Consider the following 23,106-nt stretch of genomic DNA (forward strand, 5'->3'; position numbering starts at 1 on the left):
GCTCTCAAGTATAGTTTTGAGGAGGAATCATTCAATAAGCCTCATCTGAAGATTCTATTCACCAGGAGGTGAACACGAGGTTACACAAAAGAAAAGAAGCCAAAGGAAGCAGGGTTTCTGGTGCCTTTGGAAGTATTTTTGAAAGTCACTTTGGTTTCTCACTAAATCAATCAGAGCTTAACCTATTTATACACCTGTGAAAACAAGACAATTCGATATGTACTTTTAATGGTTGGAAAAGTTTTTGGGGAATGAAACCTTGGGAAGCAAGAACTTAGTTTAAAACACAACTTAATAAGAAAATCTGGGATATATATAATTCCATTTATTGAAGAAACAGAAACTTTTTTCCAATATATTCTACCCAATTATGGAATTCATGTTAGATTTTTGGGAAGAGCAAATATAGCTTTAAAAAAAAAAACTCTGCTAGGCAGTTGAAATACTCTGGTTCCGAAGTTTTAAAAAATGAGGCAAGATTATATAGCGAGAGTAGAAAAAATAAGATGAACTGGAATCACCCATGACAATCTGTCATATTAGCCATTATGAATTTCAACATCTGCAACTGAAAAGCTACAGAAGTCAAAAAATAAAAAACAAAGAAGATTCCCAAGGACCACAGACTGTTTGATGATGTTGCTCTAAGATTTCACCCTCTGTTTATTTCACACAAAAATAAGTATAAATAAGATGAGGAGAGCTTGTGTGTACTCAGGTGTGTTCACTGGTGCGTACTCAGAGGGGGCGTGAGAACAGCCAAATGTCTTTCTTCTCCCACACCCACTACACAAAACTCTCCTCCATGTTGCTGCAGAGTAAGAAGGAATCCACAAGCCGAGGCTGGACCAACTGCTGAAAGTCAGAGTCCTGGAGGCCTTCGGGGCAGACCCCAGCCAATCTACGCAGAGCAGCCTGGGGAGAAGACAGAAGAGGTGACACATATCAGACTGGGCCATGTCAGGTACGTGTATTTCCTTCACCTACCCTGAAATGTGCATTTCAGGAAGTGGTGCATTTACCAGACAATTTGGGCTGATCATCATGTTGGCCACTTGGCACCCCAGCGACCATCTTGGTCCCCTGGTCAACATAGCAACCACATCTCTTGTTCACCTGGCTTTATTTACACCTTGATCACTAAGATAGATGTCATCTGAAAGCTGTTAATAATCTTAGTAATGGTCTTTACTGTTTCCAGATCCCTAAAGTAAACTTAGAATAGCAAGAACTATTCATTCATCCATAAATTCAGCAAGGTCCTATGGAAAGCACTATGGAAAAAAGAAGAAAAGAGAGGGAGAACATATTGTAAAAGTAGATAAGAATTCTGCTACTGAGAAATTCAACATCTGGCAAGGGGGATGAACAGGAAAGAGAGGTGCTGGCAGAATAAAATCATTCCCCAGCTCCCCACACAATAAGCAATGACTATGCTATTTCTGTTTTATGTCCATGTGTCCTTGCTCATATTCTTAATCTGCAATCCAATGCTCTACTTCTGAGCTATACCCCCTCCTCCTTGCTCATACTCTTACTTGTGACTTGAAGTGACTTCCTGCTCTTGCCTATCGTTACCTCCCCCATGAAGCCTTCCCCAATTACCCTGAAGCAGAGACAGTCCATCCCTCCCTCCTCTGTGCAACCAGGGCCCCTGGGCGGACCTCAAGTTTCTCACACTTGACTGTAACTAGCTTTTAGGTATTTATCTCTCACACTAGACTCTGAGCTCCTCAAGAGTAAGGATCTTGTTTTCTATTTCTCTGTATCTGTAGCAGACAACACAGAGGTTGGCACAGGGCTCAACAAATGTTGACTGAAAAGAAATGAATAAACGAAGTGCTTTAATACTGAGATCTGCTGATAGTGCAACCTGAAACTAAATGTGAGCTGTGCACCTACCTAGACCTGTTTACCAGTTAACTGAGGCAATGCATGTTGTGCTTAATAAATATTAATTTCTTCCCTCTTCCTGGGCATATACACAGCAGGGAACAAGGTACCTCTCTTCTCCCACCTCTGGAAGCAAAAATAGTGGGGGAATATCTAGAACGGCAAAAGAAGCAAAGAAGGAGGGAATGCAAACACTGAGGATCTCCCCATAGCACCTCACTTAATCCCTACATGATGTTGCAAGCTAAGTGTCATGATCTCCATTTTGGAAATAAGGAAACTAGGGCTCAGAGGGGGAAAGTGGCCTTCCAGACATCACACAGGAGTCCGACTCCAGGGCACTCAGACCTACACACACAGGTAGGATGCTGCAACCCCAGGATACAAGGTTATATTGAGCATAAGGCAGGGATACCGCTCATTACCTGGACATGGCAGGTAGCCTGTTGCTGAGAAATCAGGCCAACAAAGTGAAAAGAGAGGATAGTTTGAGCTGGTTGCTGGGAGTCACAGGTGCTGTCATGTCCAGGCAGGGTCAAAGAGAAGGAGCATGTGTCTCTGTGCATTAATGAGCAGGGTCTGTGACTCTAGCAATGGGAAGTAGACTCCCCAGAACTGCCTCCAACTAGCACATCTTGACTCTCATGGGGCATGGTTTACCCCATGGGCTAACGAGGGTAAACTTCATAGCACTTTCTGATTCTTCTTGGCTCCAACAGGGAAAGATAACCCCATTGCCCTTGAGTTTTCACCATGAAAACAGAATCAGGGATTTTCTGAAGATGAAGAAATAAGGCCACCAGTGCATTTTCGCATCATTAGGGATAAAAAATAAAGCAAGAAGGGAGACAAGGAGACACAGAGAAATAGAACATAGACTTATCAAGAGAGCAAATAAGACAGAAAAGGGAAATAGCCAAAAAAAAAAAAAAAAAAAAAAAAACAGAGAAAAAGAGACAACAGAGAAAAAAGAACAAGAAGGAAATATTAAAACAGACAGAGATGAACTTGGTGGAGAAAAAAGACCAAGTATAAAAAAGAGATGGAGAAAAAAGGAGAAATCGTGGCAAAGAAAATAAAAGAGAGAGCCCTTAGGAGGAGGGGAGATAATAGGAGAGAGGTAGGGTGAGGTAAGGAGGCAGAGAGAAAAAGGAAGGAGTAGAGAGGGACAGAAAGGAGTTATGGTGATAAAAAGAGGGGAGGGAGGGAAAGGAGAAAGAGAAATTGCTGAGAAGGCAAACCCTAGAAAGAGAGCAAAGCAGAAATGAAAACACAGCAGAGAACAAGAGAGAGAGAAGAGACACCCTTACCTCCCCACGGTCCCCAGAAAGTCTACAGGACATGAACCCTACCATAGCTCAGAGCACCCCCTCCTCAGTGTGCAGCAGCCTCAAAGGACCCTGCACCCTTGCCAACCCTTCTCTCAGCCTCTGCTTCTCTGGGAGGGTTAAACAGCTAGTCATCCTAGAATCTCATTCCCAGATAGCCTGAAAGCACCCAAGCATTAAACAAGCCTGGCAACCTACTGACAGCTGCTTCATTCGGGAAAAAACCATTCTGTTTGGGAGAGATGATCTGCACTGCCACCTTCCCAGACAGGGGAGACAATAAGTGAACCTTCCTCCCTCCACCTGGAGGGAGCCTTTGAAGCTGGAAAGGTCTTGGGGAAGAACAGGAATGGTGGCTTCTAACTCCACCTGCCAGGCTAGACTCCAAGTGAATCTCACCAGCCAGGAGACCACACTCAAATGTTGGAACATTCCTAGGGACAAACTATGGACACCCCCAAGACTGGGAGCTAGGAAAAGGGGAAGCAAGTCTATCAGTCCCCAAGTCAATTAATACATAGTCACCAAACTCAACGTCCCATGGATATACAAAAAGTTGGAAAAAGTCCCCTGCCCTGGGAAGGTTCCAGGCTAGAGGGAGAAAAATACAAATCCTCCTCCATGAGTCAATGCTGGAGACCAGTGCCATAAGAGATGGGGAGAGAAAGAGCATGGCTTGGAACAAGATGGTCTGGTTGAAAAGTGCAGGCCTCTAGAATCAGGCAGGCCTGTGTCTGAATTCCAAGAGCCTCCCCTTACAACACCTGGGACAAAGATAATGGAACCTGCCTTGGACTGAGTGAAACAAAATCCAAGACAGGAGGCTCAGGTTCATGCTGTTTATTCTCTGGCTTTGCACCACACAGAGCTCCTGGAAAATTTTGTGAAGGAGAGAGATTTACATCTAAGCTTGGAAGGATTGGCAGAATTTTAATAAACAGAGTTATAGAGAAAACATTTGCTGGGAGCAAGGGTCAAGGCACACAGTTCAGGGTGCTCTGGCTTAACCCAGGTGGACAGGGCCTGGAGACAGTGGGAGGTCTGCAGGCCCTAGGGATGGTCGGAGCCAGACTGAGAAGGGCTGAACAGACGGACAGTGGCCCAGAAATAATGGGGAACCATGAAAAGGTTCAATGGAGATTTCATGAAAGTGTCATGATTATAAACTGTCATTAGGAAAATTAACTCAGAAGCCACACGGAGAATGGATTAGGGAGGGAGGGGTTCTCTTCAGCATCCACCAACTCATCCACAGAACAAATATAATCCCTTTTCGGCTTGAAAGTCCTTAAAGTGATTAAAGATAGTAGCCAAGCTCTTCTGTGTGCTCTCCTTCACACTAATAAAAATGATAGCAGTAATAATCACAAGCCCTCATATTTGAATGGAGCTTTATAGTTTCCCAAGTGCTTTCAATGCTACCAACATTTCCTCAGGGTCTATTCAGAGTCAGGCAGTGGTAGTTGGGGTCAATCATTACATGTTAATTTCCTCTCACTTCACTTGCTAGAACAGGTGGAATTAAGAGGATCTGTGAATTTGAATGAGAAAAAGTTACATCTTTATTTTCACCAACCTGTAACTGAAACTTAGCATTTCCTTCTATTGCAATGTGAATGCAGCAACAAACCATGGCATCTTCGCAATCCCTGTGACTTGTGATTTCCCAGTAGAAATTACAGATACTTTCACAGCCCATGAAAGTTGTTGAAAATATTTTCAAATACCATTTATGGTCTGCACAAGTCAAGATGACAATACTTACTAGACTTACTGCTAGGTCTTATTTAATATGTTGGCTAAAAAGCAAATATATTAATATATCACATATTATTAATAATTTTAAATATAATTGGTTTTGGTTTTAATTCTATACATTTTATTTTTATTTTTGCATTTAAAAGATTATTCTGAAAAGGGGTCTGTAAGCTTCACCAGACCACCAAAGGCACAAGAAGATTAAGATTGCCTTGAACATACCAAAATAAAAGCCACAGAAGGGCAGAGATTTTTGTCTTTTTTACCTGCAGCTGTATCCCCATAGCCTAGAACAGTTAATGGAACACAGGATCATTCCGTAAACATTTATTGAATAAAATGTATAGCATTGAGTGACTTATCAAATGTCACACAGCTCATTAATGGTACGACCAAGACAGGTCTGATTGACTGTAATGCCCTACTGTTTCTACAATTGCAAAACGCCCATCAGAAACTCCCAGAAAAGAGACAAGCTCAGCTCAAAATGGGCTGAGGAGAGGACTTTACTGTGAGACAGCTTGAAGGATCTTTAAATCCATCACTTCCCCCTTGTGTTCTTTGATCACAAGAGCCAGCACTTTCTTCTGGAACTTAAGGGTTCTGTTTATAGAGTGGCTTCCCTGCTCCTAAATGTTTTCAAATGGAAGCTACTCTACTTTGGGAGTCCTTACAGCCCTAGTAGGGAAGAATATATAGACGAAGTGTGCATTCTCTGTCTGGTACTATTGATTATTTCATGATGGACCCCCAGCAAAAAGAAGTTGGGTGGGGACTTCCTAGGATACACTTGCTTGTGTTCAAGGTGAGGATCCAGGTTGCTGCTGAATAGTCCACTCTATCTTGTTGTGTTCCTTCTCGTTCTGTTCCACAAAAGTGGAGGGAGCTACAATGCTGGAAGAGTGCCACCAGATGGGCTCCCTGTAGGGATAAGTGGAGGCTTTTCTCCCTTTATTCCCTTTGGAATAGGCAGGGGATATCCTTATCCTAGCTCCCACGTTCTGCAGGCACCATGACATAGACAACACCAACTAGCGTTCCACGGGAACCTCAAAGGTTCCTGTTCCTAAAACTGTAGTGGTAGAACAGAGGGAAGAGGGAGTTTCTCAGCCATCATCTTTCACACATATTACCTCATAAAATTTTCATCACGATTTTATGAATTAAGTGAAACAAATATTATAATGATCACTATCCTAAAGAGAAAAGCTAAAGCCCAGAGAGGTTTTACGGCTTACTGAAGCCAGCCACAGCATAGCCAGTTCTCCTGGCCCCCTTGTCTGCATCCTGAAGGCCAGGGGAAAAGCTGGGGGAAGACTGAGAACTCACCAGGCAGGCCACGAGCACGGCATCACTGCTGTTCCTTTCTGATGGGGATCTGCAGAGCTCGATGAGACGGGACATGCCTGTAGGAGACACAGGGAGAGCCTCAAGCCCAGGACGGGGCCCAGTCGGGCCTGACCCAGAGGTTCTGGGCCTCCCTTGCACACCCAATCTGCCAGAGAAGGGGGCTGAACCCACCTCGGGGAGTCTGTGGTGGAAACTTTCTACTCCCTCAGTGGTGAGCAGAGCCTGGTTAGGGTCAGGCCAAGCTGAAGCATCCAAGCCAAATCCACAGATGTGGGTTAACATTTGAATCTTTACCAGACAAAATTCCTAGCTGTGTCTTTTTTTCTCAAGTGCCAATTTCAGCCAGAAAATATACTGTGGCTAAAATAACATAAAACTATAGACTCTACTAATATTTCCTAGGGCTTTACTGAGCAGAGTTAAGTGAATGACTTAGCTTTGCAATGCAGACTGACTTCTTTCAAACTTTAAGAAAAAAAAAAAAAACCCTCATTATACGATAGCAGTAGAAGGTATGCAAATGCAGTCTGCGTGTCCATCCTCTGTAAGGTCTTGAAGGAGCAGGAACCCTCTGCTGCCCCAGGCTGTCCCTCTGGGTACCTGGAGGATTGGTGACACTGCCATGCCTTTCTCACACTTCTTCCTGAAAAGCCTTTCTCAGTCTTCACATGGGAGTAACTTTTACTTACTTTTTCAAACCACAGCAAAGGACTCGCCCCCTTGTTAAAACATTCTTTGACTCACCCAGATAAACATGGGCTACTTCTTGTGCATGCCAAATGCACCATGGACATGCTTTGAGTGTCACTCCCATGATACTGAAGTGAGAATATCCCTTTTTTTATTTGTCACCTCCATGAGGCTGTGAGCCCCTGTGATCAGGACAATGTCACATCCAGTGTTACATGCCCAGCACTCAGAACAGAGCTTAGCATAGAGTGGGTGCTCTGAAAATATTTGTTGGGTAAATAAGTGACTAACTGAATGAATGAGCATGTTAATGAGTGAATTAATGGAGGAGTTAATGGTGAATAATGAAGTCATGAATGGGTTAATGAATAAATGAACTAAAGGATAAATTAATGAGTAAATGAACGTGTAGATAAGTAAACAAACGAGTATATGAATAACTGAGCAAGTGAATAAATGAATGAGTGAATGAAATAATGGGGTTCTTATTAACAGTCTGCAGGTGAGTCACTATTCTGGCCAACTTTTACCACTCTAGGTCCTTTCTCCCTCTTGCTTCAGCCCCAGGTTACAAACTAGACTAGGGGCTGCACCCCTGAGCCTCCATCCCAGCATTTTCTAGCCCCCAGAGATAGGGCTTATGCCATCCAGTCCTTGCCCTGTGTCCACTGTTGCCACCATGAAATCAGAGCTGCTCCCGCCCCCAATCCCCCCACTCCACTCCAGTCACAGCCAGCAAGCACCACTCACAGCTGAGCCGCACAGCCTCCCGTGCCACATCTGGGTCTCGGCTGAGACGAGCCAGGGTCACTGCAGCTTTCTGCTGGACTCGCTCACAGGCTGCCACCTCAGCAGGGGTCCCAGACCTTGGCTTTTCGGACAGCATGCCCATGATGAGCTGGACCCCTAGGCAGGAAGCAAGGAACAGTTGGTACCTACCCCCAGCATGGAGCCTTCCCCATGGGGCCAGCTGGACAGGTGGCTGCAGGGTGCAAGCAAAGGCTGTCAGGATGACTCCAGGGGTCTCACCCACAGGGCAGAAGCTGGACAAGGCTATTTCTCCATGCCTTCTACTCCTGAGGGCGTCTTCATGTACCAAGTCACTATACTTGGGAGGAACATCTGAAGACATCTTTATTTTTTTAGTGCTATTATTGAGCTTTTACTCAACACTGTGCTAAATGCATAGTAAATGCATAATGCCCTAAAACCTTCTAGTAGCCTCATGTATTTGGTACCATTATAATTCCATTTTGAAGCCCAGAGACAAGTGAAGTGTCTTGCCCAGTGTCACATAGTTAGTAGTTGAGGGAGCTGCTACTACAATTCAGATGTAGCATCACATTTAGGATTTAGAAAACAAAAACGAAAGAAACTCAGATAACTGGTTTCTCTACATCACCTCTTCACTTCTGATACTGGCTGCAATTCAGACAGGTCCAGTAGTGATGAATCCCCCAGGTAAGAGGTGATCCAAACCTAAGCTGGATAATGACTAGATCAAATGTTTTAGAGTGAACTCAAGCTGGAAAAGGGTGCAGTAGTTAGACCGAGAGATTTCGACCTGAATAATCTCTGCTGAGAAGCCTCCTACCTCCCCCTGAAATCAGATTCGTCTTCTGATTGTTCTAGAAACCACACCCATATATCCACTCATACCTCCTTGCCTTTACCCAGTCTTTCTTTCTACAAGGGATGCCGTTTTCCCTCTTGATGCTCCATCTAAAAAACTCCATCCTGCAGGTTGTAGTAAAAGTTCATCTTCTGTGTGAGCTGTTGCCCAACTGCCCATCCCACACTCCCCTCTTCTGCACCCAGTGGCTTCTGCAGCTTAGAACTTAAGGCAGACATTACCCAAGAATATAGTTTTGCTTTGTTTTGTTGCTCCACACAGCGTCTACAATTTTTTAGATTTTTGATAGTGTGCTAATTGGAGGATTTCTGACTTCTGAAACTGCCTCCTGAATTTTAACCCTAGGCCCTCATTTCTGGACAACAAATTTTTAAAGCTTATTATGAGTTCCTTCTTTAAAAGAGATTGATCCTGTCTCTGGTGAATTCACCTCATCCATTTACATTACCTGTCTGAATTGTGTAGACATCTAAGTTTGCAACCTGTGATTTAGACCATGAACTCTCAAAGCCCAGCCTGTACAACAAGATTTGCCCTGTCCAGACCTAAGAGACCTGTCTTCAGTATACCCCAGTTGCACTGACACCTTTGTTGATTCCTCAAATCCTGCCCTGCTTTGGAAAATAGCTCCTTCATTAAATTCTCTTCAGGTAAACCCCGTGAGACTGCCACTGTTTCCTGAAAGAGCAGAGGGTCTTAGCACAGTGCTCATTCTGTGCCAGACCATCTTCCAACATGCTTCATGTTAATCTTCACAACATCCTTATGAGGTAGGGATTATTTGTATTTTGTTGATGAAAAAACTGAGAGGTCATATGGTTAGTAAACACAGTGCCAGGATTCAAACCCACAGAGTATGGTTCCAGTTTTCAACCCCAATCACCATGATAACCTCCCTCTGTTGCATTATTCTATTGTAGATGTTATATTTCTATCATATGTCACTTTTGTTAAGTTGTGCTCTCTGTCTAGACTGTGAGACCCTCTAGGACAAAGGCAGGGATTTAGTTATCTCTGTTCTCATTGTCTAGCACAATGCCAGGCACATATTAGGTCTCAATAACTGTTTACTGAGTGAGTCAGTCAATAGCACTTTGTGAACCATAAAACCCTCTACAGATGCCAGATATTCCAATCTCAAATTCACAGGCCTTTGGAGACCCACTCCCACTGAACACTTCAACATAAGGCTCTATAAGTGCCGAAAGAACAGGGCACAGATGCAACAGCTCAGCTTCATGGCCTCAGCTGGCTCAGCAAAGTTTCTCATTATTAGCTCAATCACATAAAATTAACACAAAATGATGTCCTTCAATTAGTAACAGAGCAATGGGGGATGGGAAAGTGTATGTTTGTTAAGACAGCAGGGAAGCCTGGGAGAAGGGGGTTTAGCAAGAACAGAGGCAGCCGGCCCAGGCTCCCAGCTCACTCCGCCTCATTAGCGTCTCTGGTTTCCAACCGGTTGCTAATTGCTCCCTTATTTCCCAGTCACAGGAAGCCCTCACCATCTCTGCTCCCAGCTGCAAGGCAGCCGCCTTGTCCGTTGGCAGAAACGGCTTCGATCAGCTCCCAGGCCAATGAAACCTGGCCCACCCCACCTGGACCTTGGTGACATGTTCAGCACCAGATGAAACAAGGGAGCAAGTGGGAGAAGAGATGCTCTCAGTGAGGGCTCAAGACATTCAGGTTGCCCTGACCTGCTCTACCACTCACCCCTTCCTCAGCTTTCTACTGCAGCCAAATCCAATAAGATAGGAACAATTTAAAGTTGGAATGTATCCCTTGGTAGGAATAGATTTTTTTATTTGGTGATCATAATGAAATATTTGCCTTCTCCTCACCACCTTATTAAAATACCAACCATCACCACCCCACCCTGATACTACCTTACTCTTCTTCCCTGCTTCATTTTCCCCAGGGCACTGTCACACTATCATCACTGGACATTTGCTATCTTCTTATACATTATCTGTCTTCCACTAGAATTTAGGCCTCACAAAAGCAAACAAATATTCACATATATAGGCCCAGTTGCCCACATACAAGCACACACATATATGTTCATGCAAGCGTGGAGACACATGTACCTATTTTTTTTTTCTTTTTTGAGACAGAGTCTCGCTCTGTCGCCCAGGCTGGAGTGCAATGGCGTGATCTCAGTCCACTGCAACCTCTGCCTCCCAGGTTCAAGCGATTCTCCTGCCTCAGCCTCCTGAGTAGTTAAGATCACAGGCGCCCACCACCACACCCAGCTAATTTCTGTAGTTTTAGTAGAGACGGGGTTTCACCATGTCAGTCAGGCTGGTCTCGAACTCCTTACCTCAGTTGATCCACCCACCTCTGCTTCCCAAAGTGTTGGGATTACAGGCGCGATCCCTGCGCCCGGCTATATGTACCTATTTACATAACCGCACAGGCACTCACACAAGCACAAAGACCAGTCCCCTACATTCAGATAATTCATATAACATGTACAATGCTGCAAAGACATACCATTCTCCTGAATGATGTCAGAGGCACACTGCTCTAGGACAGACATGTTTGCCAAGATGGTCACAATCTGGAAAAGAGAATTTAGAAACTGAGAAAATGAGCACACTTGACCTTAATGGTACTCCCTACAGACAGGTCAGACAGGGGCTACAAAGCTTCCTTTTCTCCCGTGACTCCTTCCTGTCCACCGGACCTATCCTTCCAAGGCATTTGCTTCCATCCTCATGGGCTCCTGCCACCCAGATGTATTTCCCCGGTGACTAATACCCATTTATCAGCCTACGGCTATAGCATGGCTCCCAAGGGCCCCAGGACACCCTGGAAAGACTAGCATCACCCTGGGTGAAGTTGGGGCCCAGCTGTCTTTCTGCTCTGGTCCCCAGTCCTGAAATGCAGACAGAACAAGCAGGTCCCTGGCCCATCAAACTCCTCTGTGCTGGCTTGGCCTCGATAGCTAGCTCTTACTCTGGATTGAGTTCTTCCATCCCAGCTTCTTTCCTGAATACTAACCCTCACCTACTTTCAACCTGCGATGAATGAAGGCTAAGGTCACGTTAGAGGGCATCAGTAGGAAGGGGCAGCATTATCAAGCATTGGGTATTATATGGAATCTGATGAGAAAGTGCATACTCAGCTGCACGTTACAATTCTGTGGTAAGCCTCGCTTACCAGTCATCGCTGAAAGTCTCTGCCTGTAGGAAAGCGGTATTGACACCAGGTGGACAGTGAGTCTCAGTTACAGCTTTATGGGTTGTAACCAGCCTCACCTGAAACCCCTGGTACAGTCAAGGGAGAAAAGAACTCACAAGCACAAACTGGATTAAGGAATGGGCTGACAGAGGACTCATTCCGGAGACCCCAAACTGCAAAAGGGTGCCAAAATGCTACTAGAATAGATTGGAAACATGGCACCCATTAACTCAGATACCACCCACAACACTGCTCCTGACATAAATAGCAAGAAGAAAATTCACCCACTTTCACAGAAATGGACAGCGCTCTCAACTGGTAATTAAAATAAATAATTAAATTAAATTAAAAAACAATTCTCACTGATACAAGCCTCTGTCTCTTGAAAGGTTTCTTCAAAGCTTGCAGGATGGTATAAGCAAAGGTTGTGCCCCTACTCCCTCCTCTGAGATGGCAGTTGACAGTCTACTGAGTACAATTCAGGCAGCTAAAATGCTGAAACTGGATAGTAATGTGATGTCTACCAAGAAAGAGTATTATCTACATTTTAATCACTCTGGATAACAAATATTGCTATTTTACTCTGGATAACAAATATATTTAAAAATGTCTTCTTTTAAACAGAAAGGAAAAACTTTACCATATTAGTAGAATATCTCTCTCTCTCTCCTTTCCTTCTAAACACATGTTGGAAGGGGATTCCGCATTCTTAGGTTGCTGCAGCATGTGTGTGTGTGACAACCCCTTCCAGCTCAGACCCCATCAGGGGCCTGGTTGGATGAGCCTGACTACAGTGGGCTGCCAGAGGAAGGACAGGAGAACACTCCAGAACCTTTATCCTGAAAGCAACTCTGTACCACCAGGTGTTTTATGACGGGGGTGACAAGCTCCTATTTGCAGTTAAGAAGATAATAGGACTAAAGGAGGTTTAGGACCTAGAGGCTCTTTTACTTATTTATTTACTTATCTTTGTACTTTTAAGATTGTGTTTGTGGGCTCAGTGGAAGGAGTTAGAGGAAAAAGCTGGGTTGGAAAGTTCCCCAAGAGGCATCGTGTGCACATTCTTATGAGGGAGGAGGTACACGGCCCAGTCCATGTCAGTTTAGAGTTTATTTGGCTATCTCTGGGCTGTTAGCAGGAAGTATGGACTCTGTTTCCACCACACAGGGGCTGTGACGTCCCACCATCACCAGGCTGGCCTCTCTGAATAAAAACACTTACTTGACATGCAGATCCATGAAGGAAGGAGGGAAGGAAGGAGGAAGGGAGGAAAAGGAAGGAAGGAAGGACAAACTAGGAAAAGAAAAGGAAACCTTTGTCTGTGGCAACGGGTTCATTACACAGTAATTATTAGCCATGTCACAGGCACCACGTAGGTCTTTGTGTCAGACTAATTTAGATCCTGTTAATGAAAATTACTTCCTCTTTACAGAGCCTGTACCCCATGTGGTTTTCTGGAGGTGCAGATGAAGTATTCAATTAAGTACAATTTGAATAAATGCCAATTATGCCCTGCTTTGAGTCCCCCTTGTAAAACATCCTTTTGTGCGCCGTAACATAGAGGGGAAAGAGGTCAATGTTTATCCTCACAGTCAAGTCCATGGGTGGGATTTTAGGGACAACTGTTTTACCTGGTTGGATACAAGTTAGCAATGCTGTCAGGGGGCAGAGTGCAGGAGCCAGGCAGACAGTTTCCCCAGCCCAGGCTAATTCACTCTCACCTGATGATGTTCAATTAAGTTCTATTCCACCTAAGTGAAAGGGCATCATTCCCTCTGCAGTTGTTTGGTGAATCTAGAGGACATCACCCTTGAGAGAGGTCCTAGGTAAGAGGTCAGTGTAATGTAATAGCTAAGCATGTAACTCAACCTACATCTAAATCCTGGCTCTATCACATTTTGCTATGATTTTGGCCATGTTACCTAACCTTCTGTGCCTTGGTGTATTCATTTTCTATTGCTGCTATAACAAATTATTGCAAACTTAGTGGCTTAAAATGACATGATTTTATCTTACAGTTCTAGAGGTCAGAAGTTCTAAATGAGTCTTACATAGCAAAAACCAAGGTGTTGAGAGATCTTCATTTATTCTGGGGACTCTAGGGGAAAATCAATTTCCTAGTTTCTATTTTCCAGCTTCTGGAGGCTGCTCCCATTCTTTGGCTCAGGGGAGTATATCCTTCTGACCTTTGCTTCCTTAATCACGTTTGATTCTCTGACTCTGACTCTCTTCCCTCCCTCTTACAAGAACTTCTGTGATGACACTGAATTTACCTGGATAATCAAGGATAATATTCCTATGTCAAGATCTGAACTCAATCGCATCTAGAATATCCCTGTTGCTATATAAAGTAACTTATTCACAGGTTTTAAGGATTATCATGTGGACATCCTTGGGGGCCCTACCATAAGAAATAAAAATAATTCAGCCAGGCACCATAGCTCATGCCTTTAATCCCAGCTACTCCAGAGGCTGAGGCAGGAGGATCACTTAAAGCCAGGAGTTTGAGATCAGCCTGAGCAATGTAACAAGACTCCGTCTCTAAATAAGTAAATAAATAAAAGGTATCTTTTAAGACCTGTATGGGCATTCAATGAGTTAATATCAAGCACCCTTTGTTAAATAAAATAAATATGGTTTGCTCTGGGCAGGAGAACCTGAAAGGACCCAAGCCTTGACAGACTGTGTCAAGAAACACTAGCCAAGTAACATGCAGCACCCGGGGGGCTGAGCATCCGTGTGGCCAAGACACGCTGCTAATGTGAGATCCCTCCCAAAGGGGAGCCTGTACCAGAGCAGGTCAACCCTTCCCATCAGAGGAACAGCAAAGTGTGTATTCACTACCTTCTCTGGCATTTTCAATTTTTTTTTTTCTTTGGCCTCCAAAGACATGAAAATTGAGGCAGACAGGAAATTGATCCAGGATAGCAGGGGACCTCCCATGTCACTGATTCAAGAAGAAATGTCCCTGTGTGGTAGGAAGGAGGTTAGTGAGGCCTTTTGATGTCAGCACACACAGAGGAGAAACACTTGTCTGCAGGCCGATGCAAAGGTGTGAACCAGGTCTGCCTCACATCCTAGCAATGTCTCAGCAGTCTTCCCTCCATGCCACTTGCTCTACCAAAGAGCAGAAAGAATCCAGACAAGGACATTGATTTGTAGAATTAAGGGATCTAAGGGAAGAAAAGTGTGGTCTCTTTGAACATACTTTCTTTTCCAAGGCCAGAGAGGCAACAGAGCCCAGGAGAAGGTACAGCCCTCTCCTCTTCTGCTCTCTTTTGAGCCTCTCCCTCCTGCTGGCAGACATGGCTCAGGGCCCAGGGTGCAAGACCTGAGAGGGCTGGACAGATGTGGAGACTAGGAGAAGGGCTCCTTCCTAGACCCAGAGACAAGCACATGGCTTCTTCTCTCTGGTACATGGGTCTTCTTGTTGACAGGACCAGCTTTCCCTTACTACTAAAGAGGCAAGCCAGGAGGGCTAAGATTAAGGCTGAGGAGACCGCATGATAAAAGCCATGGAACTGTTTTGGATGTCAGTCCTGTACTGCTGGCGAATAGGCTGAAGGGCTCTCCTGGGTGAAGCCCAGCTGTCTCACCCTGGGGATTACACAAATGTTGGGCTGTAAGCCCACAGTATTAGAGAGCGTATAAAGGTCAGACCATATTCTCTGTGCTTGGTTTGCCCTTGGCTTTGTAGGGAGGGGCTTCTGGAGCAGGTCAGGACAGGGTGTTGGGATCCTGGATTCCTCCAATACTACACAGTATCCCTGATATGGTTTGGATCTGTGTCTCCACCAAAATCTCACGTTGAATTGTAATCCCCTATGTTGGAGGTGGAGCCTGGTGGGAGGTGATTGGATCATGGGGGTGGACCCTTCATGAATGATTTAGCACCATCTTCATGGTGCTGTTCTTGTGACAGTGAGCGAGTTCTTGTTGAAAAGTGTGAAGAACCTCCCCCTTCACTCTCTCTTGCTCTTGCTCCTGCCATGCGATGTATCTGCTTCACCTTTGCTTTCCACCATTATTGTAAGTTTTCTGAGGCCTCTCCAGAAGCCAAACAGATTCCAGCTTCATGCTTTCTGTACAGCCTGCAGAACCATGAGCCAATTAAACCTTTTTTTTTTTTTCCACAAATTACCCCATCTTAGGTAATTTATTTTTATTTTTATTTTTGAGACAAGGTCTGGCTCTATTGTCCAGGCTAGAGTGCAGTGTGCCACCTTGGCTCACTGTAACCTCCATCTCCTGGGCTCAAGCCTCCTCCCACCTCAGCTTCCCAAGTAGCTGGGACTACAGGTGTGCACCACCATGCCTGGCTAATTTTTTTTTTTTTTTTTTTTTTGTAGAGATAGGATTTTGCCATGTTGCCCAGGCTGGTCTTGAACTCATGAACACAGGTAATCTGCCTGCCTCAACCTCCCAAAGTAATGGGATTACATCAGGCATTTCTTTATAGCAATGTGAGAACAGACCAATACAATTGCCACCACGTTAACTATATTTCCTGACCCTACCTTCCTGTTCCAAAGCTTACATTCCCTGTCTCAGACCTATCCCAGCCTCTGGTTCTGTTAGAGAACCCCGTCCCATTCATTATTGAGTATTCGCTTTGGTTCTAAGTACTTTACGAGCATTATCTCATCTAATCATCATAATGACATGAGGGAGGGAGCAAATGTTATTATTCCCATTATGCAGATGAGGAAATTGTGGCTCAGAGAGGTAAAGTGATTTGTCTACTATCACATAGCTGGGAAATGGCAGAACCAGAATGTGAACTCAAATCTGTCTGAACTAAAAACCTGTACTGTTTCTAATATGTCACATATGTACACAACAGAGCTTTATAAACTATAGAGAGATTTTGAGATGTGAGTCAAAAACGAAACCCCTAGTGACTGGCATTTCCTGATAAATGGTATTCACAGTGAGGTCCCAGAAATGTTACAAAATCTAGTCATTCTAAAATGCCAAACAGATGAGGTATTATTGTGGGAAGTATATACTAGCACTCCTGCCCTTATGAAAGCAGTTAATTCCTGAAGGCCACAAAAAGCCAGGCTCAGTAAAAATCTCTATTATATATTAGACAAGATAATCAGGTCTCTTCCATCCTAGATTATCGCTGCTTGACAGACAGGGCAGAAGTTCACCAACACATTTGGAGGTAGCCCCTTTCCTATCTCCCCCTGTCAGATCTGTTGCTAGATTCCATGGACAGTATGGCTCCTGGAAAATACCTCCTGGGCATGAAAGCATAGGACTATCCAGGTTGCTTGTCAGGCTTTTCAATGGCTGACCATATCAGCTGCAGCCCATGCCACCTTCCTGTAGATTAGCCAAAGGGGGTAGAAGAGCCTATGTCCAAGGCTGCCCTCACCAACGGCCACACCCCAAGGGTGGCTACAGGATAGGCATACACAATGAGGCTTCTGTTGAACAAATTAAGGGACCTGGCTTGCCAGGATGATGGAGGGGTTCTCATTGTCCAAACAGACGTGGTCCGTATAGATCCAAGACCAAGAGGTTCCACACAGCATTGGCGTCATTGGCAGATTCATTACCGGAAGCCTCATGGGGCATTTAATCTCCTAAGTATTTCAGGGGGTAGTGAGCACTTCAAAACCTAATTCATCTTCTTTGTCTTCATTACAGAGAGCCCTCTGATCACCTTAATCCTCCCGCTGCCACAGGAAAGAGCCATTTGTTTCTTTAATGAGTGCACTTTCACTAGCTAAGTGGTTGTTCTGAGCCAGGGCAGAAGGTGAAGCCATCGTGAGGACAGTGGGGGACGTGCCTGGCTCAGAGAGTGGAGTAACATGAAAAGGTGCTGACTCCAGGTACAGAGAGAACTATCTGCTGGCAGCATGACCACATTCTCTCCCCACCCTGATCTCCTTTTCACAGGACTCAGTGAGGCTTCAAGAGGGGGCTAGTCATTCCTTGTGATAAGAAGGGGACTTCTACACATAGAGACACAGGACGTCCAAGATGGAAGAAGTCATGCCCATTTTACAGATGAGGGAACTCCTCTCTGGAGGTTCCCATTCAATGCTGTGTGCCACACATTCAAAGGCCAATTGTAATAACATTGACAGTGGCTTCTATTGATTTAATAGCTTCTATGTACCAGCGTCTGTACCAAGAGTTTATATTTAATTAATTAATTTAATTCTTATTTCAACTCTGTAAAATATGTATTATTTGTTTCCATTTTACAAATTAAGAAAGTGAGACTCAGAGTGAATTGCCCAAGGTGACATGATTATTAATAGCAAAAAAGCTTCAAACTCAGGTTGTCTGAATCCAGAATTCCTTGTCTTACTGCCTCACTACTGGATCTTGTATGAAATGACTAGAGTCTGCCACAGGAGAGGCACTTGAAGGTGAAGACACCTAAAATTACGTCAGGTAGATGAGAGACCCAGCAACTGGAGGTATCTATCTGAAGAGAACAAGAGCATGAGTAAGGCAGATCACAAAGGGTGGGCCCTCCTGTCTCCCTCCCCACTACCAAGGGTAGACATGGGGCATGTCTCCCTCAGGAGTCAATCAGGCCAATAGTCAACCAGGGTATCACCACTCTATCTGTTACTGTCACACCTTGTCTCTATGGGGACTTCTCCAACTCTTAGAAGTAATAAGATTAGACTGGAAAGGAAGTCTGGAATCATACATATCATACATAGTTTGGAGGGCCAAGTTGAGGATTTTGGATAATTCACTACTCATGCTCTTCTTTGGAGCATCAGGTTTAAAAAGTAATGATATTCACTATTTATTAAGAACTCAGTAGGGGCTAAGCCTTATATCAGGTCCTTGCATATCTTATTACACTCACCCTCACAATAACCCTGCAATGTAAACATTAATGTCCCAATTAATAGATGTGAAAATCCAACAACCAGAAGCCTTTGACTTGCTGGATGTCGTTCAGTTGATAAATGGCCCAGGCAGGACCAACATTCAGTCTATGGTTCAACAGCAGCACCACCTCCTTTCTTCAAAGATAACAGCAGATGAGAGTCAAAGATCAAGGTCTAAGTCAGGATTTAAATTTAATCCTCATTTAAATGCTAGCTAGCTGCCTGCCAACCATTTAATTTTGGGGACATCCTCTTGAGCCAAAATATTCTTATCTATAAAATGGGGCAAATATCACCAGTGTCACAGTATTTTTAGAACCCTCATATACAAATGCTTAGATACTAGAAAATTCTCTCCGAACAGGAGCTTCTATGGTCAGCTGCCCTTTCACAGGCGATTCTAAGGATAAGAAATAACTGACAAAGTTCGGGGAACTTCACCAAAGGCACCAGCTCTACACTAGAGGCCTTTAAAAATCCTAGGGAAATACAGAACATGGATCATGCCCTCAGAGGAAGAAAATCACATGAAATAATTAAGAGGAATAAATGTTATTAGATAAGTCAACACTGCATTGTGAGGCATGAATTCTAAGAAAAGGAGGCAATTCCAGAGAGCCAAAACCATCAGGGAAGGCCTTCCTGGAGCTGCTGGCATGGAACAGAAACCAAAGCAGCTTCAGTTAAGAGATAAGGCTGGCAGAGGTGATGTTGTGGGGGCTAAAATGCAGACAGGGATAAGCTGAGTTGAGGATGAGAGGATCATGTAACTTAGAGCTCAGGTACTGGGAGGAATTTACAGAGACCACCTAAGCTACCACCCCTACTGCTTGGTGGTGATGTGGGAGGCCAAGTGTGGCCAGAGGTGAAATGGGATAAAATTCTAGAACATCAGAGTTCAAAGAGCCTTTAAAATACCCCCATTCTATGTCTTCGAACACTTTTAGTAGTAAAACCCCTTTTCTACCAAAGAAAACCTTTCATGGAGCTCAAATATACAAAGAAAATTATGACTGATGTGGAGGCTGAGGCCCCGAATGAAGGTTCTGCTCCAAGCCCCTGTTTCTCATGGAGGTAAAGAGGGAAGCAGTTCACTATAGGGTTCAGTGTCAGATGGTCACCAACATGACCAGACACAGACCTTCAGAGGATGTCTAGGCACCTTCCATGGGTCTTTCTGTCTCCAAGAACAGGCAATCTGAACAGAGATTGAGGAAGGCCCTATAGTGGCTGGGATGGACAAAGCAGGTAGGAGATCTCATAGAGAGGCTTCAAGGTCAATGAGAGACATGGAAAACATATTCCTTTACCTTCCTGCAGCATGTAAAACTCATAATGGGATGGGTAAAGGGGGTAGGAGGTCTCATAAGAGGCTTCAAAGTCAATGAGAAATGTGGAGAATATTTACCTTCCTATAGCATGCAAAACTAACAGTACCCCCATGCTCTCTCCCCTGCCTCAGAAACTAAGCGCTGGCCTCCTAACCTCTGTATCCATGGCCATGGGCCCTGGGCTCAGTGCCTTCTGGGCATCTTACCTGGTCCCGAGTGTAAGGCGTGTCCACTCTCTGCTTGTCACTGCAGGCTTCCAGGAGGACACGGATGGCGTTCAGCTGCAGGAGCATCTCGCAGGCCATTGTATCAAAGAACGTGATGTTGGCAAGGGCCGCAGAGGCCAGCAGGAAGACTTCCCCTGAGGAGGCCTCTTGGCACAGTTCTGGATGGCAACGAGAAAGAAAATAACTTCCGTGCCAAGTGTTTTCATATCAGTTGTCTCATTTGGTTCCCACAGTAGCTCTGGGAGATCTTTTGAGCAGGTGTTATAATAGCCATTTTACAGATGAGGAAAGTGGCTACTAAGAGGGAACAGTATCTGTCTACACAGGTGGCAAATGGGATTTGAAATCTGGTATGTAACTCTACTCAATCCTTCATCCAATAAGTATTTATTGAATGAAAACTATGTGTCAGGCACCACTGGGATCTTGGGATGGCATAGTGAACAAAACAGGTCAGGTCCTTGCCCTTGTTGAGCTCACACTCTACTAGTGGGCAAGAGAAAATAAACTTTAAAAAAATTACTATACATAATTACAAAGTCTGATAAACACAAGGGAGAAAATAAACAAGTGCTAAGAGAGAATAACTAGCGGTCTGCTGAGGTGTGCAACAAAAGGTGTCCCTAAGAATGTGACTTTACAGCTGAGACCTTGAGGGAAGAAATGGGCCAGTCATAAAAATACTTGGGGAAACAGAATATTCTAGACCAAAGGAAAAAGAGATATAAAGTCTGTGAGTCGGGAAGGAGCTCCCAGTCCATTTATGTCTCCGGTAATGCACACTAGCCTGCTGCTAAGCTTGCCTTAAGGAAGAGACTAAAGGTGAAAGAGAGAGACTATACCCCTCCAGCTGCCATCAACAGAGCTTCGGTGCTTTCTTTCAGTCCCAGGATAAGGGCCATCTGGCAGCAAGAAAGTCCTATACCAAGTTTCTGAATGTCAGGCTCTTTATCTCTAATCCTGGTGGTCCTAGCTTAGCCCTAACAAATTCCCCCATTTACCATCTGTAATTGTACTAAGGGCCTTTAAGGAGCAGAGTGACCTCATCCTTCCACCACCTGACACATCCCCCATGGGCTCCACAGAACCTGGAATGGACGCTCACCAAAGGAGGAGGCATAGATGGGCTCTATCTATGGTGCTTCCCCCATTTCAGTGGACCTGATGTCTGGCCCTCAGCTCCAACTTGACTATCAATCAAGGTACTTCTCCAGTCCAGTCCCTCTCCTACTGATAACACCTCTACAAAACCACAGGAGCCAAGGCCATACTTCAGGAAAAGAGTCCCAGGAGAGAAAGAAAGTTCGGGAGACAAAATTGAGCTATCTTCTATCCTGGTCCCTAGTTCTTGCCTCCAGACAGTCTATACTTCCAGGTTCTGATGCAACTGCCACCTCTTGGCACCTACCTGTGAATGCACATTCTGATCCCTACCTTTTAGTTTTAGTAGTAAAACCCTTTTTCTACCAATAACATTAGTCTAACACCTACAGTGGGCCTTGCACTGTGCCATTAAATTCTGAATACCCTCAAATTAGAAAATGATTGTCCACATTTACAACTAGCTGAATCTTAGAGAAGCTAGTAGTAGCAGCAGCTACCATTTATTGAGTGTTACTCACTGCTGTACATATTTTTTACTTCATTACATCATTTAATCCTTACAACAATCCCATTTTTATCACTATTTTATAAATAAAGAAATTGAGGATTGAAATGTTAAGTGATTTGCCCCTGGTCTTATGGCCAGTAAGTAACTCTTTGAGGTTAGAATCAAATCCAGGTCTGCCTGACTCCGAAGTCCTCATTCTTTCTACACTCCAAGTTGCATCTGGTCTCTCAGCCTCTTTGACTCATTCCCAGCAATGCTTCCACAGACGTGCGTTTCGGTTCTATCAGGAAGGTAATGCCTCCCTCTGGGCAATGTTGCTCCCCGCAGCCCAGGTTTGACCATTAGATAATTCAAACTCTTGATCCAACCACCCAGGACTGGAACAACAGATTAGCCAAGGTATTAAGAACTCTGATTCCCTTTATCCAATGATTGCCCTATCCTCTGATTTTGGGGAAATCACTGGAGTCCCCAGCCCCTTCCAGGCCACCTCCCTACATCCAAGGTTTTGGGTGAGTCTACAGAGCTCATCGGCCCACTTTGCTGTAAGATTCCTTCTAGGTCCTAACACTCCCCCTCATTCTCATTCAGTTGCTATTGCTGCTGACACAGCAATTATTAACACGACCAACTAAGTGCCTTTTAATTTTGCTGCACATTTATTTGAACTACAGTCTGAGTCACCTGGGATGTGTTAGGAAGATTAAATTGAGGATTCCAGTGACTCATTTATAAATGTTTCCAGGGAATGGCAAGAAGTTGGAGGGCTATTTCCCACCAAAGAACAGAGCTCTGGCTTCCTGCCCAGAAGATATCTGCTGAATCTCAGAGTGGACTATACAATGCGTCTTCATCAGGATGAAATAAATAGGAAGATTCCTTGGCTCCAGGGAGAAACCCAGCCTGGGCAGTGAAGCAGGAATGAATATATGACAATAGTGAAAGGTCACTTTGAATATATGTACTTTCATTTATTTGATAATGTTTATAAATTGAGAAATTTTCTATGAAGTTTACAATTTTTGTCTTATCTTTAAAAGTCTATGCCTTTCCTACATGGCAACAATCAACTGAAATTTACCAGTGACCACCCCTTTAGACAGTGCATGGACTTTTCAATTTGACACAGGACTCAAACACCTTTATTCTTCCACCTGGCTCTCTTCAAATCATTTACGTTTCTTACCAGGCTCTGGTGGATGTTGAATATGAGACTCCTGGTATAAGTGAGT

The 23,106-nt window shown here is 44.3% G+C and overlaps 1 protein-coding gene across 6 annotated transcripts in view; it reads right to left on the bottom strand.

Annotated features, from left to right (window-relative positions):
• Window positions 1–305: 305 nt before the first annotated feature.
• INSC (INSC spindle orientation adaptor protein) overlaps window positions 306–23,106 on the bottom strand; it is a 132,349-nt gene continuing 109,548 nt past the window's right edge. For all 6 annotated transcript variants that reach the window (XM_077964852.1, XM_077964849.1, XM_077964851.1 and 3 more), the window contains 5 exons: window positions 20,242–20,420; window positions 11,146–11,212; window positions 7,770–7,925; window positions 6,309–6,385; window positions 306–915 (listed from right to left, as the gene is read on the bottom strand). In XM_077964852.1, the coding sequence (XP_077820978.1) occupies window positions 787–915; window positions 6,309–6,385; window positions 7,770–7,925; window positions 11,146–11,212; window positions 20,242–20,420 (608 nt within the window). In that variant the 3' untranslated portion in view covers window positions 306–786. The remainder of the gene's footprint in view (window positions 916–6,308; window positions 6,386–7,769; window positions 7,926–11,145; window positions 11,213–20,241; window positions 20,421–23,106) is intronic.

This window comes from Macaca mulatta, chromosome 14 (genome assembly GCF_049350105.2).
Source record: "Macaca mulatta isolate MMU2019108-1 chromosome 14, T2T-MMU8v2.0, whole genome shotgun sequence".
NCBI classification, from domain to species: Eukaryota; Metazoa; Chordata; class Mammalia; order Primates; family Cercopithecidae; genus Macaca; species Macaca mulatta.